Genomic DNA, 21794 nt, shown 5'->3' on the forward strand with positions numbered 1-21794 from the left:
CCTCTGTTAATATATCTTTTAAAACACTAATATGTGCATCTACTGCAGCACACCGTTGTAATATACCTATTCTCCTCTTAATCTTTTTCATACAGTTCACATTTAAAGGTAATATTTTCAGCTTTTAAGAACAGTTAATATAATAAAATGGTTATCCCTTTCCTTTCTTATTTTGAGCATTATATTTTTGAATTTTCTTTTCCCTAGTGAATTCTTTTTATTTCTTACTGTGTGCCAGTCAGCTTCTTTCTCACTTGTCTCCTCTGTTTTTCCTTACTTTCTTTAACTTTGTGTAACCTTTTTGTCAGTCACATCTTTTTATACATTTTCTTGTACAACACTTTTTCCTCTCTCTTTCTCCTGTATAACTTCATTTTCATTTCTTGCACATTCATTTTGCATTCTAGCCATGAATGACCTATGAACCTATAAATAGAAAATTCACCCTGGGGATCACTCCAGTGGCTGTACTCGACAGAGGCACTGGAAACTAAGGTCGGGTGGCATGATGCCAGGGTAATCTTATGGGCTAGGCTTGTAAAGGCTCCAGGGCCATTAGCCTAGTACACACCTGTGAACCAATATTGCCACATTTTTTGCACTTTAAATCACATTTGTTGCATTATGCCCTGTTTTACCACATAACATCCTTTTTATCACATTCATTGATTAAGTGATTATTTTTTCCACAAAAATATGTCATTGGTTGACCCCTGTATTTCTCAAAACCCCTATTACTGTGAACATTAATAATGCTAGGTGCATGCTTAACATTATAATTTTCCATTTTTAGTATTACTCCACATTCCCATCCCCCAGTTCATAGTCCTCTTTCATCATATGTTTTTGTAGTGCCCATTACTTCTTTACAAATAGTTAAATGTGCTTTCAGTTTTTTTGCTTCAACTTCAGTTCTAAAATAGATCATTGCACTATTTTGTCTGTAAAAAGCTTGCACCACATATTCTGACCATGAATAAAATATTTTTCTTTTGTTCATATGCACCCAAAAAAATTTCCATGGCCTGCCCAGTCTGAAATATCAAGTCATAAAAAGTCTCTTTATTAATTACAATAAAAATACTCTTACCTCTTTTTGCTTTGACACCCAGGGGTGCTATGATAGAATCCCAAACTTCATACCTGTCCAAACCTCCTCCTTTTTTACTGCTCACACCTACTGTATACTTCTTTTTTTGTTTGTTTTATTTCTTCTTTTCTCCTTCTCCAACAGTTTATGCATAAGTTTTTGTCTCTGGAGCTAAATTTATCTGGCATAGTCTCTTCTTCTCCTTTTTCTTCTATTTTTCCATGGTGTCACTCTATGAAATTGCTGCTCCACTTTCTGGCTCTCTTTGGTTTACCATTTCTTCCAAATAATCATCCTGCAGCCACCCCCCCCCATTGGAGGGTTGTAATTATGTACTTTTCAGAGGTGACTCTCTCTCCTTCAAACAATCTCCTCAGAAATCTTTTTCTGAATTCATCTCAGTTACAGCTACAGTCGACTTTTCTTGCAATGTCACTGTTTTTTCTGCACCCACAGCATCAGAAAAAACTTCTGGAAGTGATTCTACCATTTCAACTCCATTTTCAGCAACTTTCACTCCATTTCCAGCAAAGGCTGAATCAACCTGTTCCTCCTGGCTGCCTGTGCATCTGGACAGGAAACAGGAAGTCAGGATGTATAACACACAACGACCCCTCCCCCCGCACCAAGATTAGGGGAATTCCCCGAGGCTCTGACCAAATTTCCCCTATTAGTATAAATACCATCTTGGGTCTCCTCTAAAAAGAAGCTACTAGCCTAATGTGACTAACCCAGTCAAGAAAGGATAGATATCTGTATGGATACATGGATAAATTTTTTCTTCTACAGTGAAGTCTTATTTTTAGGGAAATGCTCCATTTGTTATGAAATGCTTAATCACCTACATTTTGTTTAATGGATGGTGATATTTGTGTACTAAGGGAATCTAGCTTTCCCTATACTAATAGTGCTCAGGGTAGGTATTGGTGTTTTACCTGGTACTTTTTGTAGCCTTTATCCTTTTTATAAAGAGTTTCTCTCACTTCTCCAGACTGATCACAACTGGATTGTACAGAACTTTTCACCAGCAGAGCTGTAGCTTGCTTATCTTGCTCCTAGTGCTATTCCCCTGTTTGGTGCCCTCAGCTGTAAGCTGAGGAGAAAAAAAGTCCATTCCCTTGTCCTGTTGCTCCTCTGTAATATCAGGAACAGTATATGACAATATACGCTTGTTTTTTTTAATTGTTATTGTTGTTTTATTACACCTAAAAAAAGATTTATATTACATGTTTGATTATTACAAGCATTATTTACTGAGATGTTTAAGTACAACATTATCTAGCATTAGCATGTCTTGCCCCTTGACTTTAAGTAAAATAAACAAAATAAAGTTGTTACCTGATACAGTGCTGCTCAGCTGTATATTGAAGAGAAGTAGTATCTGTTACCAATTCTTTGCTCCCTTAACTTTAATTTGAGGAACAAATAATAAAAATGTTCCACTGCCAAGTTGAAGAACACACAAAAAAGTACTTTAAACTATAGCACCACTTGCTTCAAATACCAATGAAATGTATTTCTCTAGCAAAATGTCTGCTGTAGTTACAATACTGTGCACAAAGCAAATCATTGCTTCTACCTTGTCAGCATTAGTTACAGAATGTAACTTATAGTTTTGGTAATTCAGTTCTGAATGTTGGTACTGTCTTATTAGCAGCTGCTTCTTATAGTGCCCTCTAACACCTTTCGCATCTCCCTAACTGTGCTTCTGCATACCATCTCAGTCTCGACTTTGTTTGTTGTGATCTTGGCTTCTTTGTGGTCATCACAATCAGTAGAGGTAGTTTGATTCAAGACTGTCTGGCACCTATCCCCCTTACTATGACCTCTTCTTAGTGGTCTAATACAGGGTCTTCGAACAATCTCTCTCTTTTTTTTTTTTTTTTTTTTTGGCTGCTTGACGTTGAGGACTTTGGCTTCTATCATCAAACCTTTGACCTCCTCTCAGGGCTGAATGCATTCTTGGGCTGAACTCAGCATAGTCTGTATTGTTTGATATGGCTCCTCTCTCTATCAGGGTTGATTTGGCACCACTCAGTCATGCATCAAGATGCTTCTTTGGAAGTAGTTTGCCAGCATCAAGACCTCTTGGAGTTGGCCACTTTCTGTACTGTAAACCCCATTTGTCAGCATTTAGGTCAAGTTTAGATCAGATCCCTTTTGGGATCAGCCATTCTCCTCTGCCATGCGTAGGTCTATACTGAAGACTTGTTGGCACCAGAGTATTCTGTCAGCACTGAGTCCTTCAACACTGAGACTGTTCTTGCTGGGGCCAACTCTTTTGACTGTGGTATCAGCTTTACCTTTTGGTTTCAGGATTGATGTTTTTTACTTTCTTCTTTTGTAGCCTCACAAGCAGCAGCCTTATAGCTTACATATGTCTTGGATGTTATGGTTTGATTTAATGGGTAATGTTGCATTGTGTGTACTCTCAGCAGCAGTCTTGTATCTTATCCTGCCTCTTATATATCATAGGGCAATTGTTCACTGAGTGTGGTATTTTCTGTTGCCTTACAATTGTCAGCCTTATACCCAGTTCTAAGCCCCAGATTCCTTAGAGGATTGATTCATTTTGTAAGGTTTGAATAGTTAATTGTCTTGAAAGCATTAGGCCTTACCAGTCATACCTTTTGAGTTGCAGGGTTATTCCTTACTCCACATTTCATTTATTATTTTGTACTTAATACATGATGGTGTATTTGCATATAACCTCAGCCAGAATAAGCTGATGTCTTGCCCTGCATTTCCAGCGCTGGGGTAATTGAATTTCAGGTCTTGTTTTCTGCATTAGGCTTATGTCTTGCCCTTCTTTTCAGACAGTACTGATTAACTGAATTGTAAGTCTGGATTTTTGGATGGTCTCCAAGGCAGCAGAGCATTGTTTACTCTACTACTTGGATATCTCAAAGAAAATGAGTTATGAATTTTAAGGTGTATATAGGCATGCAAGTGATAGGCTTGTTTCTTGGTCAAAGTTTCAGATTTTATGAAATTATGGAATTGCAAGCACATATTTATATATCCTTTTGGTAGCAGCTGACTTGCATCTTAACCTGCATCTTAGATATACTCTTGAATGATTGTTTTTTTTTTAAAAATGCAGTGTTTATGGTCTGAAAGATGGCATGTTAATGGCCCTTTCCACGCATCAGTTTTTATGGGCATAGTCCCCCCCTTCCACACCCTTAGCACAACTAAAGTCATTTGGTGTGGTCAGGTCAGTTGAGTTATCAGTGTAGAGCTGAACACTAAACTATGAATATTTACTCTCATTGATCCTCTTTGTCTCTCAGTATTGGAGTAATCCTAAGGCTGTTCCAAATTGGCTTGACTTAGGGTTGAATTGACCTGCTTTAATTCACTCTGCCATTCTTATTTCTTGGGTCTCATGTTGTCCTGGGTTTTGTCATGAACTCGCCAGAGCTGGGGCTTTGTTATCCCACCCATCAGCTTTATTCTTGCCTGATACCAGGTGAAGCAGACTTGCTGTGTAAAAGTCCATACTTGCTGTCGTAATATTCATTTTTTACCTAGCTAACTTTGGTGCCTCACATACCTATAAAACAATAACGGCAAAACTTACAGCCAGCCACTCTGACCAAACTGAACTAGTATGTTAAAAAACAAAACTGAACTCTTAATAAATAAAACAATATACTGTTTATTAAATCTGGCCAATATAACATAAAAATGTAGAAGTGAAGGTTATGATAGGGGATATAAGTAAAGCCTATGATAATATTCAGTATAAATCATTATGTGGAATTTATAGAGACTTCAGAACAAGTTTTAAAAATCACACCAAGTTTATATAGCCTACCTAATCAAATTAATTAACTTTGTTGGTAAGATGTTATTAATCAGTTACAAAATTTGTATTCACCTTTCAAAAAATACACCATAAATTTCTAAAATATAAATTCTTAAACAATGACATTTTATACTGATAAGCATTAAAAAATGTCTGCTATAAGTTAAGCTAAAAAAATAAAACAACATTGTAAATAAACCTGATAAATGAGCAACTAAACAGGGATGAGTTAAGGACACCCATTCATCTTAAATGGTACTCTGTTTAATCATGGTTCCTGTGCCTTCATTTTTAATATAGGCAAAATTGATACATTTTCATTAATCCTTGGTGGGTTTGTTGCATTTAATTTTAACTGCCACCACAACTCCTGTTTCTCCAAATCTAATTCCCACCAACCACCCCTAGGGTTCATCGAAATAATATCCAAAATGCCAAACTTAAATTTTGTAAATCCATGGCAATTAAAGGTATGTTTAAATAGGGCGTTAATTAACCTTATTCCTTGCTATAACATAGACATGTTCATAAAGTATCTTCTTTAATTGTCTCTGTGTTTTGCCTATATAACAAAATCCACATTTTGAACAGACTGCAATATAAGTAATGCCTTTGGTGTTACAATTCCCATTCTTCCTTAACAGAATATCGAAGGGAATATTTTGTAAGCATATTCTGGGTGCTTCTAAGATGCACATATATTGTCTACATGAACCACACTTGGTAGTACCCTTATGATTAATCTTAGTCTGAACTTTTGGATGTTCAGAAGGGAACTTAAGGTTTTTACCCATCTTAAAAACAGATTTTGGCATCTCCCCCAAAATTTCAACCAATTCTGGGTTAGCTCTAAAAATAACCCAGTTCTGTCTCATATTATCTTTAATTTCCAAGGATACAGTGCTAGTATTAGTAGTGGTGTAAATGTCATCCCAATCCCTCCAACATCTCTTCATTTATTATACAAATAAGTTCAGTTGGGTGTCCCCTCTCTAAGAACATCTTAGTGATCTTACTCACTTTTAGTTGGAAATTAGACAAAGTAGGGCACATTCTTGCTGCTCGAACCAATTAAAAATATTATTTTTGTGTAATATGGATGGTTACTCTGAAAGTCTAAATAACTGTTTGAAAAAGTAGCCTTTCTAAAAACTTTTGATGATAGTGTGAAGTAGAAAGATATAATAGGATAGGATAGCAGGGATATCTGTGGTAGGATAGTAGAGAGTGACTGTGGACTAAGGTGTAGTATTTGCTTTGGTAGATGCTTATCCAAGAGCGGGCTGTGTGTGATGAAAGATAGTTTTTAAGATTTAGCTTACTGTCTGATACCCTGATATCCATAGGAAAAGTATTCCATATTTTAGCAATAGCACTGGAGGAGAGGGAGTCACCTGAGCTTTTCCTGCTTTTGGTTACTTCGAGTGCTTTATTGGTGGATCTTCGTACACGCTTGTTTGTATAGTGGTTTAGTAGGCCTTGAAGGGCTGGATCTTTTTGGGGTGCTATGCGATTTGGTGGGTGGTCATAAGATGGTTAAAGGTAAGTAAGTTTGGTAATTCCAGCCAGGATAATTATCTGAGGGCTAGACAATGATGGGTCCTGAAGGCTGAGTTGGTGGCAAATTTGTGTAGTTTTGTTGTAGCAGTTGTTTAGCTTGTTTAAGTCACCCTTGTGTAGATTAATTAGTATTGGAGAAGTGTAGAATAATGTAGAAATTAAGTGGGTTCTAGCAATGATGGCTTTACTGTTATCGGAGAGGTATTTTTTTGCATCTACAAAAGGTTCTGAGTTTTTTTGTGTAGTTGTGTTATTGTTTGTTCTGTATGCTTGTCGACTTTAATGTTGCCATCTATGATAACTCCAAGTAGTTTGATCTGTGAGACTGGTGTGATGGGGGTATTGTTAGAGGAGATTAAAGTTTAGAGAGTACATTTAGGAGTTTGGCATGTGAGACTGTATCAAAAGCTTTGGAGAGATCTAGAAAGATAGTGGATACTAGGTTACTGTTGTCACATTGCTGATTTACAGTGTTGGTGAAGCTAATAAGGGCTGTGGTGATACTGAAAACCATGTTGTGTGTAAGCCAAGAGATTGTTAGGAGATATTTAGAACTTAGAGTGTATACATTTCTCTAGGATTTTTGACAGGGGGAATAAAGTGGCAATCGGTAGATAGTTAGGTCAGTTGAGTTTTACCTCCTTTGTGAATTGGTATTGCATGTGAAATTTTCCAAAGGGTTGGGATGTATTGTTCAGAGACTGACCTATGAATTACTAGGGAGACAGGGTATGAGATGGTTTTGGCTGGAATTTTGAGGTATTCTGCTGGTATCCTGTTTGCTGCCAGGGTTGTGGGTTTTAGATTTGTCAAGTATTTATAAATTGTGTTGGTTGGGACAGGTTGTAGGGAGAAGCAGATTTTGTCTGTTGTTGAGTCATTGGGATTTGGTTATGTTGTGGGGGAATTTTTATTAGTGAGGTTTAGAATGGAATTGGCGAGTTACTGATTAAACTGAGTGGCAATATTATTGGTGGTGGTATCAATATTTGGGGGTAGTGTACTGCTTTTTCCTGGTGCAGTATTTTATTGATGGCCGCCCAGAATTTTTGTGGGTTAGTTTTGTGCTTTGTTTGGATTTTGTAGTTGTTTCTTTTGTCTAACTTGTTTTTTGGCTTTGCTTCTTGGCTCAAGGTATTTCTGCCTATTTGTGTTTGTTTTGATGCCATGTGTCCCATGCCTCATCTCTTTGTTTTAGGAGTAGTTTTGTTTTGTCATAGCTGTTGTGCCATTCTTATTGGCATGTACTTGCAACACAACTGTCTTACTCACATTCTGGTATTTAATGATGGTGCATCTCAGACTAATTTCTTGAGTATTTCAAAACTCTTGTTCATAGTTGCTTTCTCAGGCTACATCCTGCTCTAGCAACTTTCTTAAAAGTACAGTTATCTCATAGATATTAAATAAAAAATGTAAGATACTACATCATTCCTAGAAACCTTTGCAATGCCTGCCTGTCTTCTGAAGTTTGCATTTAGATTTTTTTTCATTATAAGTTTTCAGTCCCTTTGAGGCTAGACTATGGCCCTTGTATTTTAGACTTGCCATTCTTATTTTGTATTTCTGCTAGTAATTGAACGTATACTGTCTCATGTTGTTTAATAACTGTATCAGTCTTTTGCCATGATGTTCTTGTGCCTGACCTGACTCTAATAGGTCACAAGTTATGATTTTAGCACATCCATCCTTCAGTTATTTTTGTAGCAACTCTGTGTAACACTTCTAGTACTTATGAAATTACAGTGGTCTTGGAATTTTTACCCTCCAAAAGGTATATTACATTTATACAATTTGAAGCTTTCCTCTTGTTTTGCATCTAGTACTGAAAAGAATAGCATTTTTTTCACCCAACATTCCTGTTTTATTCAGTTCTTCTTTTGAGAGCTAGTTGTACTTTTCTTGGGAGCATGTATCACTGAGAAAGCATCAAAACTGTATTTGTATATCATATGCTAACAGGCATTCTAAGGCTATAAATAAATCAGTATAGTCATTAAGGGATATATATTCATAGGTAAGTACTAAGGTAAAACCAAAAACAGTACTGTGAACCCTCTGCCGCAGGTGTAACCAAAAAAAAAAAAACTAAAAAAGACCAGCTGTACTTCACTTTAATACTGGAACATTTACATTCAGTCAATGTATCAGGACTTCATCAAAAAATCACAGAAGACGCACAAAAAAATGTAGTCACATCACTATAGTGTTCTGAGTCTCTGAACCAGCTTTTGTGTCTTGATTTTCTAATGAAGTTTTCTAAGTACTAGGCTAGTTGCCTTTGTGGGCCATTTTAAGCCTAGCCAACTTCCCTTTTGGTGCTCAAATTAACATATCCCGTTTGGTGTTAGATTGACCTTAACCCATCCCATGATCTGTGATTGTATACTAACTCTAATGAGAATGACTGGGATCATACTATAGATAATAGATAATTTGAGGGGACCTATGCATGGAATAAAGCATTTAGGAGCAACTTTTGTCCATTAGTTATACAGGGGACAAACTTGGGGTAAATTTCTTGTTTTCCATACATAGATCCAAGTTGTGCTTGAATATGAGCAAGGATGAGCTGTGTTTTACTTTCATGGGGAGTCTGTTCCAGAGCAGCAGTATCCTTTGCTTCTTAGATGTACCTGTCCCTCCAAACCATTCTGTTGATTTCACAGAAGAGGTTTAGATCCCCAGACTGAGTATTTCTGATGCCATTTGACTTCCTGATGTACAGTAAATCCAACAGACACAGGTCACCTTTTAGTACTCTGTAGGATACTGAGTATAGTGAAAAGGCTTTCAGTTGGTCCATTTAGGACATATTGTTTAGGCCTTGTATGCTTTTAGTAAAGTATCTCTGCGGGATTTCTAGTAGTTGCATGTGTCTGGACTGATGCTTTCTAAAGGAGGCATTATACTCGATGACTGGTCTAATGAAGGGGAGTAAAGGGGGCAATGACATCCATAGCCACAATCTTTGTTTATAACCTTCACAGTATGGAAGGGCTTTCTTATGGACTGTGGACACTTGTTAGTTGAAAGTTAGGACACTGTCCATATAAGTTCCCAAATCGTAAACAACTGGGTCAACTTTTAAGGGCTTATTGTCAGTGTGGTAGTTTCCTGGGGTAGATGACTTCTCAAAGGATATAATGATGCATTTTTGGCATTTAGATTCAGTCCATGATTTTGGCACCAGTTATTTATTTGGGACAAACCTTTCTACAGGATGGCCAAGCCATTTGGGGATTCAGTGGCTGCTTTTAGCTTGCAGTCATCTGCAAACTTAGTCAGCCAGACCCGTTTGCTATTGGCTTTTACTTCAGAGAAGATGTCAAAAGGGAGAGATCCACTGGTGACTGGCCTCTTTGTGGAGGTAACTTCCTTGTTTTGATTTCCAGTGTCAGGTAACATAGGGATTTATTCCCAGTACATCTAGCTTCTCTACTATGCCTATGTGGGTGATTGTACCAAAAGCTTTGGCCAGATTGATGTTTGTGATCTCTGCTGTTTTGCCTTCATCCATTGCTTTGGTGTCCTTTTCAAAAATAATCACCAAGTTGAATAAGCATGGCCTACCCTTGATGAATCGAAACTGGGGCAGGTCCAGTGTTTGGAGGTTTTCAATGTCCTTATTGATTAGTTCCATAAGTCCTTTTCATGGCTTTGCATATCAGGCTGGTCAGGCTTCAGTATGTAATTGCCTGAGTCTGTGGACATTCCTGCCTTATGCAGGGAAATGGCTGTAGCTGTTCTTCATTTACTTAGTACAAAACTTGTATGAGGGCTGAGGCTGTACAGTGTTTTTGGGGGTGTGGCCAAATTATGCTTCATGCTATTTAAGATGCATCAGGGATATTGTCAGGACCCACTGATGCTGTACATTTGGCTTTTGATAGTGCTTTTAGGACTTTGTCTTCTGTTATAGCTGGAAGCGACCCAGAGTCATTGTTATAGCTTCACATAATATTGAAGATATCTGATCCAAGACAGACAACCCAGAATTTTAGCACTGAATCAGAGAGAAATGAATTGCTAAGTGACAGGCTGGGGAGCAGAGAACTATTTGTTTCAGTCTGTGGATATGCATGGCTGTTGAGCATCTTACAGTTGCTTCTGCTTGTATCTATATAGTGGTCACAGCTTAACCTTTTACCATAGCAGTGAGCTACTTATTTCCACCACTGTTTTAGTGAAGAAGGATATTTGATTGTGGTCCTTGGTGTCCTTGGTATTTCTGCTACCTCTTTGTTCTCTTGATGTTTTTCATTGCATAGTTTCTTTGTTTAGATTTGTTGCTTGGGGGAATCACACTAATCCAAGTGGAGCTTTTTATAGGCCTACCTGATCATACAGACGAAAAGCAAGTATGTGACATGTATGTAATACCAAAATGTTTGCATCAACAGTAGAGTCAGATGTAGGCAGACATTTGATATACTTGTACATTGATAACTTTCCTATATATTCTTCAGTTCTTTTGTTTGTTCTCATGTTTTTTGTGGACAGTATTCCCATATTCTCTGTATTATGCATACCATAAAACTGCTAAGTCTCTTTACTTAGGATGATTATTTTAGAGATCTTATAGCCTAATGAATGGAACTGCGGTGGTGGTGCTGCGGTAGCATTGTCGCCTCACAGTTAGACGTTGCCCGTTCAATTCTCAGAGCGTCTTCTGTGTGGCGACATGCGTGAATGGCCGTTCCTTCGTTGAAGGTTGTGCATTAGGCCCAGCAAGCCAGCACGTAAAAATCTACTGCTAATCATTAGCGGGCCGGAGTTCTGCTGTGGCGACCCCTAACCGGGAAAAGCCGAAAGACAAAAAAAAAATAGCATAATGAATCATAGATCATAGGAGATTACTAGGCTATAGAGACAGAGGTCATTTTAAGCCTAGCCATTTCAGCCCAATGTAATACCAAAGAATTGCTAGTCAGTGCCCAAGATTGCATTTAGTGATGACTGCCCTGTCTAGGAGGGTTGTCGGCTCTATCCCTGGTAAGAATTTACAGTGCCCCATCTACTCATCCAGGTTCCTGTTGAACAGTGTCATATAGGTGATCTGTTTCACATGAATTGGTAGCCTGTTCCAAAGACATGGCAGTCACTGGGAGATAAGTCTGTCCCTCTAGCATGTCCTATTTAAGTCATAGGCCATATTTAGGTCCCTAGAACAGGTAGCCCTAGTCCTGTTTGACGTACGGATCTGCAGCAAGTTCATTAGGTTTGGGTCTTGGATTGCTCTGTAACTTTTAATGTTGCTTTATTCATGTGAACCATTTTACCTGGCTTAGAAAAGTCAGTGTTGCTGAATCCCAGAAGGTGGTCACTTAATAGCGGTAGTACACGTTTCTTCCTAATGAGAGACATCATGCCATTGACACAAAATGTTAATGTTCTTGTGACTGTATTTTTTTTTTTTAAATTAGTCCATATAAAGAGTACATAGTTTTGCACTGGAGAGACATTCAAATGTGATCAGAAAATATTTTTTCAATAGTAGAATAATGCTTTCAGTGGTAGTTGAGAGTGCAGTTTTAGTTCAGTAACAAAGGCGATCACATCTTGTATTCTTTTCAGTGAGCATCCTCTGTTGGCAGAAGTGCAGGTAGTTTTTTTTCTTTATGGAAGAGTAGCTGCAATTTTGCTTTTAGTAATATGTTTTATTATCATCCACTAATATTTACCCTTTTTTTCCCCCAGACTCACTTACCGAATATTAAAGTCCATGCTTACTTTGCTCCGGTGACACCACCTCCGTCTGTTGGGGGCAGCAGACAGCGCTTCTGTAGATGTTGTATCATCCTATGACACTGGACTTAAGAACAGTCATAAGAGAAATATTTAATGTACTGGTATACTTGCAATGGACACAGGTATCCATAATGATACAGAGCACCTGGAGCATTGGCAGAGATCCTGTGATGGGGTGGGGGGTGACCTAAACCCATTCGACTCTGCCTTGATGAAGCAACTGTGCTTAAGTGTCCAGCATACAGGTGGAATTCATGTTGCCTCGTGTACCTGCGGATTGATATCGTACTGAATTACACTCACTGGGCATGTTCAGAGAACTCTTCCTGACGTTAGTACAACTAACATGGCTGCTTTTTTTTTAGTAATGTCTGAGCACTGATTGAAACTGCAAAGATTTCAACAAGGTCTGTGAAGTATGCCATTCGTCTTGTTTTATGTTGTGACTGTTTGCTTTGATGACTTTAACCAGTTTAGCCAAAGGCTTTGAGGGCCCTTTCAATACCAGCAGCCCAGGGTACTGTTGCACTCTGTATCAGTGCTTCCATTGTCATTTCTATGCTGATACTGAGCATGTCTGTTATTATAGTGAGTGTGTTCCTCATTGTTATGCTGATACTGATCATGCTCATTGTGCTGGCTCATTGGAACACTGTCTTTGTGTAGGACACAGCTCTTTGGCTCCCCAGAATATATTGTGATTATTTACTTTTAACTCCCTCAATTAAGGTTTGCATTTTTTTAATGTGTTTTGGTTATTGTGGAATTCTTCATATTTATAAAGTAATGCCAACATTTATTTGCCTTGTGGCTTTTTCCACCAATTGTCATTTTAAAGAAAAACATCCCATTTTTACTAACAGATCAGTTTAAAGACACCTTAGTGTTCCTGTCATGCTGTTGTCCAGGAATGTACCAACTTGCATTTCAGTTTAACATTCCGGATTAGTAGCAATAGTTTTATTATTGACACTGAAGCACTTTGTCAATTTTAATTCATCTTTATCTAAGCAGCCATTCTGTGGAGAATTTAAATAATGGGTTATGCAGGTATCTGACAGAATTATTGAACATGAAGGGAAAATGATGCAAAGCTGCAAGGAGTGTCCTTTTGATCCCTGGATTAAAGCACAGAACTGTGAACTGAAGGGAGATCTCTTTTCCCCTCCCCCACCATAGCTGCTGGTCTACTTCTTCACCTTGGACAGATTCCTTTGTCCTCCTAGCTGTGCAATCATGCAGAAGGGATCAATAAGATTGCTTGTGAAATATTTTCATCTGACTTTGGAAAAGTAAAATAAAATTAGCACATGAAGAAGAGGAAGAAAAAAACATAAATATAATAGTAGTAAAACAGTGCAGTGTAAATGAAACTGTTTAGAAATGTGTTGGCATGGGGTTTGAATGTGTGACGTATCTTCTCTCATCATTCCCTCCCTTCACACACAGATTTCCTGCATTTCTGGAGATTTGGCTTCTTGAGCTTGTCAGATTTGTAGTAACACTCAGAAATGGGACAGACTATCAGGTTCCTGGACATGCAGTGCCTCTGAAAGTAAAGAGAAGCCACAGCACATCAGATGTATTCAAATAAATTATATGTAATTTGAAATGGTGCTTCCTTTATTACACAATCCTGTATTAATATAATTAAGTCTGGTAATTTAAGTTTGGTATATGCATTTATAAAAAGGTAAAGCAGTGAAAGACTGCCTTGAAGATTTAAAGATGCTTTAGGTTTCTTTTTCTTATTTTTGGTATTATAAATGTGACTTTTAAGTTTTGCCATACTCAGCATTGTCTGAAATTTCGACAGTGTGTTAAAGGTGTGTAAATCTGAATTATCTTCTAATGAGACCTTGACACAGTAGATATATCCACTTGCCTGCCCTGCCTTTTTGAATAGCATGTTTACTAAGTAACTCCTTCACTTCTGTCATAATAAAATGTTATTGCTTCATGGTCTTTCTCTTCACATATGGGCTGAGAAAGATATACTGTACTTGTGGTGGAGGTACACAAAAAAGAATCTGAAAAGGAGACTGCACAAAATGGGAGTGAGCCAGTCATCTTAACGTAAGTACCAGTTCCATGATCCTGTTTTGAGTTGCCCTTGACAGTAATGTGTGTAGGTTGAGTGCCCTTGTTAAATGTGGAGGCCTGCTGTATTAATGGTGTCTCTTATTTCACTTACTTCGTCACAGCACAGCTTCTGCTTTTCCTCCTTTAACTTATGAACAAAGCCATTGTACACTTTCAGCATGGCTGCTTATAGAGTAGTTTAATGCTTTAATGACCAGAGGCACAAGCATTTTAAGTTAGAGTCCACCTGTGAAGTTTTTGAAACTTCAGTTATTTGAAAAGTAAAATGTTTTTGAAGTTAACCACCCCCCTGGGCTAGTTTTAATGTTGCTCATTTTCCTAATAGGTAATTAAGTAGGAACATGTTTGACTACTGGTAATACTGTTAGTGTAATAAACAGTGGCCATTATTTTTTTTAACAACTCATAAAGTCTTATCATCCCAGCCTCATAAAAATACTTGGTTTTTCAAAGTTCATTTTTTTCAGTCAGGCAGTCCATAGTAAGGTTCATGGGTAAGTACTAGGCTAGCTGCCCTTATGGGCCATTTTAAGTCTAGGCAATTTCCCTTTCAAAGGTGAGAATCAAACCCTATACCTTGTGTTTGTAAGGTAAACACCTTGATCATTTTACAAACCCTTGACTTGATTGTTTGTTTCTCAACGCTAGTGACCACTTATAATATGGATGACTAGAGACACTTTATAGAGTCCCATAGTTACCCAGTCTGCATCCAGTAATGTTTAGTTTCCATTTTCTCAGACTTTTCTTATTTTTTTGGTAATTAGTTTGGTCTTTGTACCCCATCCCACAACCACCAAGTCACTATCTGTATTGGCCCTTTTGTAGCTTCCCAGCACTGGATGTCACAGGACACTTGGGGAAAGAGAGAAGCACTGGGAATTATGTCTATCATTTGTCAGGGTTTAGGAGATTTTCTTTGTTTCCTCATAATTTCTCCTCCCATTAGCCAGAAAGCATTATTCAGGGCCTGCTGTGCCAGACCCAGTGTGACTGCATGATTCTGCTGTTTTAGCTTGGAAGCATAAGTGTTGCTTGGCTGAATTTTACTCAACCGTAGTCCCTAATACAAATGCTGAAATCTTGTATCTTCCCCAGGTAGTGCTGTTGTAGTCGGACCCCACTGTCACCCTCCAACTGAAATAGGTAAGCCAGCAGCAGCCACTCACTCCTCTCTATGACCTGCTTCTTCAGGGACTGGGCTGATAATCAAACCCCATGTCATCTAAGGTATTGTCAGGGTAAAAATCTGTATACTGCAAAGCTGACTCAGCCTTTTCATGTTATTAAAAATATGCAGACATAAGTACTTAACTTTTTGTGCATTAGGGGGATTTCCCCTCAGAGGTAAGTGGGCCAAAATACTTCGTCTTTACCAGCCCTTTATGTAAATCAAACATCATTGATTACATGTCATCTTCACTTCTGCTTGTGTCAAAGATCTATGTTTCAAATCTTGGTTGTATTGCAGTGAAGTCAGACCACAAAATTTATGTAGACCACAGACAAGACATACTTTTTCAGCTGAAAATGTGTAGGCCATGTTGTTATATGCACTGTCAAGAGCTAGTGTTTGTGTATTTATAGTTAATGATCTAAATCTGAATGCAAAGCTTGTAGCTGTCAGCACATTACTTGAATTATAGTATCCGTGACCCCTGTTTCAAATTATTGTAAAATGACTTTTTCATACCAATTTCTTGCCATTCTAAGTATTACATATAACTGTAGGTTGTAATATTGGTTTATTTTATATGCTTTGACCTAGTGGTAGATTGGTTGACTGAGTTTGCTAGAATGTTGCATGTAGCCCATGTGAAGCTGCCCGCCCAGGTCCTGTTGTCATCATTTTTTCTTTCATCTATACCAGCCGTACTTAAAGCTTCCATTGACATACATTCTGTCACTTCATCTGACATTGGATTTCAGGGCCTTATTACTCATTTGAAATGCTGTTTCCGCCCATTCCTTAGTTCCACCAAGCCAATCTTGTCCCTTATTTCACTGAATCCCATCATTATGCCCTTAAAGCTTTTTATTTGCACTCATTTACTGTTTTAGTAGCTCTCTGTTTTATGCAAGCAACCTGATTTCTTTCTCTGTTTACCATTTTCAGAACTGTAAAACGTATTGAATTGAAAATGCAAACATGGCAGTTTCTGATATAGTAGGAAAATGCTACTGGTCTTTCTGGAGTCCCAACCTTACTCGCAACAACTTCAGTATCCTTTTGGTTTTCACCACAGCTACCTAACGTTCAGGCCCATGTTCCTTTTTAAGGTGTGATGACTTCCATATGTTCATTTTCTGCATTAAATCTCAGATTCTGCCCATCTGTCTACTTTGCAGAAAATGCATTAGGATCGTTTAGGATTCTGTGTTAAGTTCATGACCTCCACTTCAATGTTGCTGTCATCACAGAGCAGGTTACTTCTGCTTTTCAACCTGCAGTCGCATGTTTAACATAAATATGAAAAATGGGGACACCCTTCAGTTGAACTCTGCCAGAGTCTAACAAGGCTCTGCCCCCCCCCCCACACACACACGCACACTGCCACCCTCTGTTTTTTTGCAGCAGCTGCTTTGCTATTCACTTTGCCATTCTGATTCCCTCATGCTCTTTGGTTTCCTGACCAGCATCCTTTAGACATGGTGGTAAATTCATTACTGAAATCCAGGTACACTGGATCCAGTGACCATACTGTGGCTTATGTTTATCTGCCTTGCCAGTCGCATGTACATTTAGTGCAGGATCAAATTGGTTTGCCAAAGCATCTGCTGTGTGGAGTACTGCTCTTACACCCATTATTACTATTCAGGAGCTATTGTGATGCGTCCTGTTGAAGATGTTCTTCGTGTTTCACTGTTGCAGTCATTACATTTGGGTAATCCTGCTGGCAGGTTGCCCTCAGTCGGCCTGAATTCCAAAGTCCTGGGTCCTGCATCGGCTGCATTCACCCCTTCCCTAACGTCAGGTCGTCAGGGGTATAAAAGATGCGTCCGACACCATTTTCTTTAGTCTTTCTTGCCGTGCGGTGTCTGAACCAGAAGCAGTTCGCAAGTGCCGGTCGGCCGACTCCTGAAATTTTCTTGTTCGAGTTTCAGATCCGAAGTCTTCAATAAAGCTAAGTACCCCATTGGGGAAACTTTTTTCTTGCTCCAGACCGATGTCAGAAAAAGTTAATAATTGTATTTCTTGTGGAAAGCAAATACCTCATAAGGACTTTCATTCTTACTGTATTCCTTGCCTAGGCTCTGATCACAACGTTGCTGGTTGTCGGTTTTGTGCTAGATTTAACCAACGCACTATTAAGCGTCGGTATGATTTTGCTTTAAACTATTTTGGACACCAGTTTAATTATCCAGAAATGTCGTCGGATAGCCATCCAACTACCGGAGTTCACAAAAAACACAAAGAAAAGGAGAGAGATAGACAACCGAGGCCCAAAACCGATGACAAAGCTTCTCCTAAGCCAGTTGCCAGCTCTCAGTGAGGAGCTTTCGCAGCCCCTGATGCCCGCTACTTTAGAGTCGCAGCCAGCTACCGACTCCCACGTGGAGTCGGCCATGCCGCTGGAAACTCACGGTATTGGAGCCTTGGATACTATTCCTTCAGATGGGTCCAGAGCCGCTGATCAGGCATCGGCTTCTGAGGGTGTATTCAGACCTAAACATGTTTACATTAAGCCTACCTCAGCTTCAAAGGCTACAGCACCTTCTAAAGCAAAGAAACAAACTCAAGAGCCACGTGGACAGGCCTCTATGCCCAAAAAACAGTTGCTCATAATGGCCGAAGGCTTAATTACCTTGATCAGGGGTTTCCATGCCCCTCCTGATAAGAGGCCTAGGCAAGAGACTGACTATGAATCTTCAAGGTTTCTATTTCTTCGGATTCCTCTTCTGATCAGAAATATTCTCTTCCCCCCTATGAGGATTCTAATGCTGAAGAATCTATACCTTCAGCTTCTCCTCCAGAGGACTATTTTGGGGGAAGCCTTTCATACCATGAGGAAGCATTTCCACTGGGAGAGCCAAGATTTTTCAGAATCTAAAAAGAGGCTCAGGGATTTCCTTTTACTACCTCAACACAGGCCACTAGCTATTCCACCTGTGTTAGATAGTGTAGATGATGTGTTTTCGGAGTCTAGTCTTACCCCTGACTCCTTACCTCCAGCTCCTGTTAAGCTTGACAGATATTGCAGGGTTCCTGACTCTCATAAATTCCTTTTTAAAAACCCTGCTGCAGACCCAGAAACTATTTCACAGGGTCCCAAAGGAGTTAAGGCTTCCGCTGCAAAAAACCCTAACCCCTCTTACAGAGATTCTAGGGCACTGGATAGATGGGGAAAAAAAGGTTTACACATCTGCTACCTTGGCTGTAAGGGCCTTAAACTGTCAGTTTCATATGCTCAAATATCAGCAACATGTCATGGCATTGCTTAAACAGAAAATGTTATTAAACTCTGAATATGCAGAAAACAAGGAAATGCAGGATTTATTGCATGCAGCTGAACAAGTTGGAAAGCATACTTTGCAATGTGGTTTTAATTCTTTGGAGGCCTCCTGCAGGGCCGCAGTTACGGGTTCTGTAATTAGGAGGCATGCTTGATTAAAGGAACAAAATCTGCCTGATCATGTCAAAGTTAAATTATTAGATGCACCTTTACAGCATGATACTTTGTTTGGTGTTAAGGCAGAGGGGGTGTTAAAGAAAATGGAGGACAAAGCTAAATCTATGCAAACTGTCAAAGATTTTTTTACAAGTACAGCCACCTAGGTGTAGTAGACACTGGCCTACAAAGAATTGGTCCTTTCCTGTGTCAGACAGACCTCAAAGGGGCAGATCCAGACGCCCTAGAGGCAGATCCCAGGCGCAAGGTTCCTACAGGTTAAAGCCATGGGGTGCTTCTACCTCCAAAGTTGGAGAAGACAAATCACAACCATACAGGAAACGGTCCCAATGACTTCCCCCTGCCTGCACCAAGCACTTGTCTCCTGGCAGCACCCTTAGGGGGAAAATTAGCACTTTTTTCTCAAAATTGGCACATTATAACCCAGGACAAGTGGGTTCTAAATATCGTGTCACAAGGGTACAAGTTCCATTTCCATACCCTGCCAAAGGCAAACGGCTGGCCAGATCTGCCAAAAAATCAATGGGCAGAGGCACAAAAACAAGTCTCATCCCTCATGGACATGGGGGCCATTCAACAAGTACCAGAGCAAGAGCAGGGACAAGGATTTTACTCGACTGTTCTTAGTACCCAGAAAGGACAAGACCTGGAGACCAATACTGCACCTATCTATTCTGAACACATTCCTGGATATACCAAAATTCAAGATGATGACTTTGCAGCTTCTGCCCATGCTGGGCAAGAACGCTTGGCTGGTGACTCTAGACCTAAAAGAGGCATACCTGCATGTCCCAATCAGACAATTATGCAGAAGATACCTCAGATTCAAGGCTGGGTCAATGCATTACCAATTCTCTGCACTGCCGTTTGGCTTATCTACTGCACCCAGGGTCTTTACAAAGTGCCTGGCACCAGTAATTGCATTCTGCAGACAAAGAGGAATACAAATATATTCTTACTTGGACGACTGTCTAATTCAAGCAGAGAACAAGGACATTCTTCTACAGCTTCTGGCATTTGTGAAAAGACTTCTAACATGCCTAGGGTACACAGTCAACGAAAAGAAATCAAAACTAGTACCCTCTCAAGAGATAATATTCCTGGGTGCAAGCTTATATACAACTGCCCAGATGGCTTATCTCACGCCAGACAAACAAAGGCAACTGACTACCTGTTTCAAAATGTTGGCAACAAAGGCCCAGTTATCTGCAAGAAAAATTCTGCTGGCTGTGGGCTTCATGGCATCCTGCATCCTACTAATTCCATATGCAAGACTGCATATGAGGAAACTTCAATGGTGCCTAAAAAATGTTTGGCCTCAACATTGCCACAGCCTAGAAACAATGATTACTCTCATTCCCTGCCTACAACAGGAGTTTCGATGGTGGGCAAAGGTTTGTCACCAAAATAAGAGACAGCCATTCACATTACCTCCAGCCAGACAGACACCAACAACGGATGCATCAAATTATGCCTGGGGGGCACACCTGGCAGGAAGATGCATTCAGGGCACATGGTCCTCAACCCAAATGCATCTACATATCAAGCAAAAAGAGATGCTAGCTGTTCAGAATGCCCTGACAGCCTTCAAGGACCTACTTCATCTGGGACAACTACTGATAAAGACAAGACACCCCCACAGTCATGTGGCATATAAACAAGCAGGGGCCACACATTCTTACCCCCTTTGCAGACTAGCCATGACTTTGTGGGACACAGCATTAAATTACCAAGTACATCTGCAAGCACAATTCCTGCCAGGAAGGAAAAATACTCTGGCAGACGAACTAAGCAGAAACCTCATGGATCCCCACGAGTGGCAGCTGGATCCACAAGTCTTCAGCATGATAAGAAGGAAATGGGGATGCCGGACATAGATCTGTTTGCCTCCTCTCACAACTACCAACTAAAAAGATTCTGCACAAGGACTTATCACAGAAACCCAGATGTAATGACTGCAACAGTGAATACACTCTAACATCTACATTTATGGTAAGTGTACACAACTGTACTTTTTCCAGTTATGCTTTCTGGGGTAGAGGTGAAACTGACTGACTTTTGGCTGATTGACCCCATCTTACAGTGAACAACTTTCTTACTGTTGTTCTCTTGCTTTCTGGCATTGATCACGTTTCTACGCTGAGAGATGTTTAATGGTTTGCCCAGTACATATGCAAACCTTTTGTATGTTGTCCTGTCATGAGCTTCTGATCTAACCTTCCTTGATCCAATTCCTTCCTCTATTTCCAATTCCCTGCAGTCTAGCCAAGCCTTTACTGTTTAAATATGAATTTGAAAAACTTGTTCAGTATTTTTCTTGTTATTTAGCCTTCAGACATTTAATCACTCCTTTTTTTTGGTAGTTCTGTCCAAGACTGAGTCTCTTCTCTTCCCTGTTTCATAAGAATAACAACTTATACCCAGCTCTTACACTGAGCAGTACAGTGATGCAGCACTTGGTGATGCACTATGAAATTACTTGGTTCCTCATTTTGTTTCATGGCTCTAGTGTCTTCTATGCATCTGGGGACTGCATATCTTCCCAGGGTTCATGTGAGTTTTCAGCAGGTGATTTGATTTTCCTCCCCTTTTCCTCCGTCATCCAGAAGAGATTAGTTGGCAGTCTTCCAAATTCCCCATAAATGTGAGTATGCTTGTGTTTGTCCTGCAGTGTATGGGATGTCCATTCCAGGATTAGTTTTTGTTTGCCTGTTAAGTTCTATAGTAGTCATTGAATTGGATTATGTGGGTAATCAGAGAATTTAATTTTTAAAAAAAATGAACCGCCTTACATCTCTGTCCATTTGCTTATCTTTGGCCATCTTAGCTTGTTTGATGTCTATAAACA

The 21794-nt window shown here is 39.4% G+C and overlaps 1 protein-coding gene across 1 annotated transcript in view; it reads left to right on the forward strand.

The window, feature by feature from the left end:
* FBXL20 (F-box and leucine rich repeat protein 20) overlaps positions 1 to 13824 on the forward strand; it is a 2487640-nt gene extending 2473816 nt beyond the window's left edge. The window contains exon 16 of the mRNA XM_044055052.1: positions 12162 to 13824. Coding sequence (XP_043910987.1) covers positions 12162 to 12269 — 108 coding nt within the window. The 3' untranslated portion in view covers positions 12270 to 13824. The remainder of the gene's footprint in view (positions 1 to 12161) is intronic.
* Positions 13825 to 21794: the final 7970 nt, after the last annotated feature.

Source organism: Protopterus annectens, chromosome 13.part0 (assembly GCF_019279795.1).
Source record: "Protopterus annectens isolate FY-2018-M chromosome 13.part0, PAN1.0, whole genome shotgun sequence".
Classification (NCBI taxonomy): domain Eukaryota; kingdom Metazoa; phylum Chordata; order Ceratodontiformes; family Protopteridae; genus Protopterus; species Protopterus annectens.